Source organism: Nematolebias whitei, chromosome 18 (assembly GCF_014905685.2).
Source record: "Nematolebias whitei isolate Nwh7 chromosome 18, NemWhi1, whole genome shotgun sequence".
Lineage (NCBI taxonomy): Eukaryota > Metazoa > Chordata > Actinopteri > Cyprinodontiformes > Rivulidae > Nematolebias > Nematolebias whitei.
Window position 1 is genome coordinate 39802352 of NC_056515.1, and position 4401 is coordinate 39806752.

The 4401-nt window shown below is 47.2% G+C and overlaps 1 protein-coding gene across 3 annotated transcripts in view; it reads left to right on the top strand.

Annotated features, from left to right (window-relative positions):
• Positions 1–364: 364 nt before the first annotated feature.
• The window catches only part of tcf4 (transcription factor 4), a 212260-nt gene continuing 208223 nt past the window's right edge, over positions 365–4401 (top strand). For all 3 annotated transcript variants that reach the window (XM_037691932.1, XM_037691934.1, XM_037691933.1), the window contains exons 1-3: positions 365–425; positions 583–621; positions 3349–3421. In XM_037691932.1, the coding sequence (XP_037547860.1) occupies positions 372–425; positions 583–621; positions 3349–3421 (166 nt within the window). In that variant the 5' untranslated portion in view covers positions 365–371. The remainder of the gene's footprint in view (positions 426–582; positions 622–3348; positions 3422–4401) is intronic.

The window sequence follows — 4401 nt, forward strand, 5'->3', positions numbered from 1 at the left end:
GGACCCCGCTCCGCTCCGGAGGCGCTACTTCCTGCACGCGGAGCTTCTTTTTTTTTTTTTTTTTTTTTTTTTTTTGTGTGTCGGACCAACAAACACCTCCTCTTCCCCCCTCCGCTTTTATTTCCTGTCAGGTTTTACATTTTTATCTGGATCCGAGTCCAGACCCGAGGATGGATCCGATCTGAGCTGGATTTATTTCGCTTTGGAGGAAAAATAAAGAGCGAGCTCCAAACCGGGAGCGCAGCGGAGCGGCGCGCGCGCGCCTCCAACTGTGTGCGCACCATCACCATCACTCTCCGTGTGTGTCCATGTTTGTAGGTCCGGGGGGTCCGGGGGGTCCGGGGGGTCCGGGCAGGATGCAGCAGCAGCGCATGGCGGCTCTGGGCACCGACAAGGAGCTGAGCGACCTGCTGGACTTCAGCGCGGTAAGACGCGCACCTCCTCCGGCTCGCGCACACGCGCCGCCACTTTCTGCACCTTATTCACTTTAACGCAGAGAAAAGTTGTTTCCTGCAGATCTTGTTGTGTGTGTGTGTGCGCGTGCACATGTGATGCTGCATCAGTAATTTTGTTGTCTTGTAGATGCCAAACAGCGATTTGAAAATGTTCCCAACATCCATGGTAGTGTATCTCATTTACGTCCTCTTATTTCTTCTGTCATGTGGTTTGTAACAGTTACTCTTGTAGAAAATGTTTAGTTTAAACAAACAGCTCCAGATGTTTTTCTGTCCTGTTGTTGTTGTTGCAGTAAAGTGTTGTGACAGGAAACAGCCATGTTGTCTCTCCCTCCACCTCTGGGAGAAACTTTTTTTATCCGGGGAGGAGGGAAAAACACCGAAACGCAGAAAAAACCCGTTCTGGAACATCACGAGCGAGAAGATCCACAGGACGACTCCACCGGCGCTCGAGTCAAACGCGTGTTTTTTAGAAAAAGCCTTAAATTAAACCGGTTTGTGGTTCTGCAGCGAGCACGACGCGGACGCTTTGAAGGAATCTAGAGGACTCTATGGACGAGCCCAACAACGTGCAGAGAGCTCGTGAGGACGCGTCTTCCAGGGTCAGACAAAAGATCTGAGCTGGAGATGCTTCTGGACGTCACCGAGCCGATCAGACCGGGAAACCCGGCGCGGCTCAAGCACACGTTTAGTTTTCTTCTCGTAGAAATGATTCAGTGTTCAGATAAATTGAGACGTTCCAAAGACTCGTCCCGAACGTGTCGCTGGAACAAAGGAGGGCAGGAGCTGAAGCGGGTCGCTCAGAACCAGAGCGGGCCGAGCTGTAATCGATGCGACGATCCGTCTTTGCGTTGACGCCGGCGGCTCGCGCTCAGACGCCGGCGGGCGGACCGTAACCACCGTTGCACCGTTTCTCCCCGGGAACGATCCCCTGCAGCCTTTAAGGGATGAACGCGCGTTTTAAGACCCGACGTTTGCGGCGTTCTGCGTGAAACGTGTCCATCCAGGTGTTGATAATCGGGCCTGATGTTTATCCAGATGTTATCAGCGGGGTCAGAGGCCTCTTCAGCAGCCCCTCCTCTGTAGCACCTTCCTGTAGATTGTATTAGTTTTCTTCTGTAGATGTGTAGAGCAGATCATGACTAGTGGTGATTTTATTTGTGCCTTTCAGGAAGTGAACGGTTTCATTCCACAACAAATCGGCAGCGACTCTTTGAAACCAACTCCCCGTGGTTCCACCTGGAACTTGAATTCTCTCAAACTCTTAATAATAAAAACCAACGTTCTTCTCTGAGCCGAGTGTTTGGTGAGCAGGACTGGACCTCATCGAGCAGAAAACATCAAGTCCAAACCAAAAACCACAGAACCAAGGGTCCAAACCTTTAGACCTGGTGCAACAGGAGACCCTCAACCCCAAAGATTCTCTCGGCTCAGACTTTGCTCTGGAGTTGGTCTTGATGTAGAACTTGGGTTCAGATGCAGGACTTGAGTTCTGGAGTTGGTCTTGATGTAGAACTCATGTTTGACCTCTTGGGTTTCTCCGTTCCTTGGACTTGTCCTGAGTTCAGACTTGTTGGACTACACTGAAGACCTGAAGTTTCTGGTCTTGGTTTAAGGCTTTAGTCTGGATCAGGTGTTCTTCAGGTTGGACTTGGACAGGATGAAGGTTGGATCTGGTCTCTGGACTCACCTGCTGACCTGGATCCTTGATCAGACCCTGGACCAAACTGACAGATTTACCCGACTTGAACCTTGAACTTTTTTTTTTGCTCTGAATAACGTGTTCAAGGTCGAGCCAAGAAAAAGTTTCTGCAAATATTGGTGAACCCCGAGTGACTTGCACGAGCTAAAAGCTAAAAATGATAAAAGCTAGAGGAAACCAAAAGTAAATCACAAGCTAAAAGTAGCTAAATGCAAGCTAAAAGCTACAAATAGCAAATCACAAGCTAAAACCTACAAGTAGCAAATCACAAGCTAAAAGTTAAAAGTAGCAAATCACAAGCTAAAAGTAGCTAAATGCAAGCTAAAAGCTACAAATAGCAAATCACAAGCTAAAAGCTAAAAGTAGCTAAATGCAAGCTAAAAGTTAAAAGTAGCAAAACACAAGCTAAAAGCTAATATTAGATAATTCAAGCTAAAAGCTAAAATTAGCAAATCACAAGCTAAAGCTAAAAGTACATAAATTTAAGCTTAAATCTAAAAGTAGAAAATAAAAAGCTAAAAGCTAAAAGTAGCAAATAAGAAGCTAAAAGTAGCAAATAAGAAGCTAAAAGCTCAAAGTAGCTAAATGCAAGCTAAAAGTAGCAAAACACAAGCTAAAAGTTAAAATTAGCTAATTGTAAGCTAAAAGCTAGAAGTAGCTGAACATAAGCTAAAAGGTAAACGTAGCAAACTCCATACAAGTCAATAGTAATGAAATACTAAGTGTAGTCAAAAATGAGCTAAAAGCTAAATGTAGCCAAAAGCTCACTCGATGTTAAATCTAGCCAAAGTCTTGCTCAAAGCTTAAGGTAGCCAAAGATTAGCTCAAAGATAAAAGTAGCTGAAGGTTAGCTAAACCTAATTGTAACCAAAGTCTTGCTCGAAGGTAAATGTAGCCGAAGGTTCTCAATCACAGCAGCCTTCTCTTGAATTAGCCGAATGTGTTGATGCACGAGCGGCTACAAAGAAAACGTCTGTAAAGCCGAAGATGGACTCAGAGTGGTACCGGTCCTGCTCACTAAGAACTCAGAACCAGCTCAGTGATCCTCACTAGTCACAGGGAGGAGGTGAACCCAAACGGCCCAGTCGTGGTTCTGGCCCGGTGTTGTGGAGTGAAGCTGTTCCTCCGTGTTCGGCTCGTGTTCTGGACTCGCAGCTCTCAGAGGTGATGTCGCTTCTGTTTGTCTTCTAGATGTTTTCCCCTCCCGTTAGCAGCGGAAAGAACGGACCCACCTCCCTGGGGAGCGGACATTTCTCCGGCTCAAGTACGTCACACACGCACGTGCACACACACGTGCACACACTGCTGCTGGTTTCGTGTGTTTTCGGTCTCTCTGCAGTTTTTCTCATAAATTGATGATTTGTTGGAACATTTTGCTTCGACTGAGAGAAGTTGGCAACACATTTTATTTTATTTTGAAACAACCCGGCTCTGTAGTTTTCACTTCCTGTTTGACTCCGAGAAGTTGAGATGGAACTTCGGGGTTTTCCACGTTTTGTCTTATTTTAGCTCTTTCAGGTTATTTAGCTGCTGAAGCTGAATCCTGACGCTGCTTCCTGTGTGTGTGTGTGTGTGTGTGTGTTGTTTGGGTTTGAACGCAGCAGAACCGGGCGGTACCGTTCGGCTCGCAGCAGATTTTCACGGCGCCTCAGTTTTTATTTTTGAAGATTAAGTAAATTTCTGGACGATGGATGTCACGGTGGAAGATTCGACCCGTTTGGTTAAAACTTTGTTTGTCAACACAAACGACGGCAGTTGGAGGCTGACGTGCACGTGGCGGGTGACAGGCATTCCTTGGGTTTCCAAAGTTTGGGCCCGGAGGCCCGACTGCTCTCTGGAATGAACGATTTAAACATTTTAATGTTTGACGGTTCTGTTTGTGTCGCTCGTGTTCACAGTGCCAAGATGGAAAGACATCAGCAATAACCGTTAAAGAGCGCATTGTGTCGCATGTTTTCAAAGGAAGGGTCAAAGGTCGTCGAAAAGGCAACTGTCTGGATCTGATTCACGTTTGGAGCGGAGCCAGTTCAAAATGGCCGCAACTACCAAACGTCAGCAGAGACGACAAGGCGGCAGGTCTGAGACAGGGAGCTGCTTGGTGTGGTAGTAGCTGAGAGTCGTTCTCAACGCGTAGTGTTTGACAAAACGTCGTCACTTCTCTGCTCGAGATGATCGTCTTCATCCTGAACTCTGGTGTGGAGGTGGCGGGCGATGTGCAGGTGGCGGGCGATGTGCAGGTGGCGG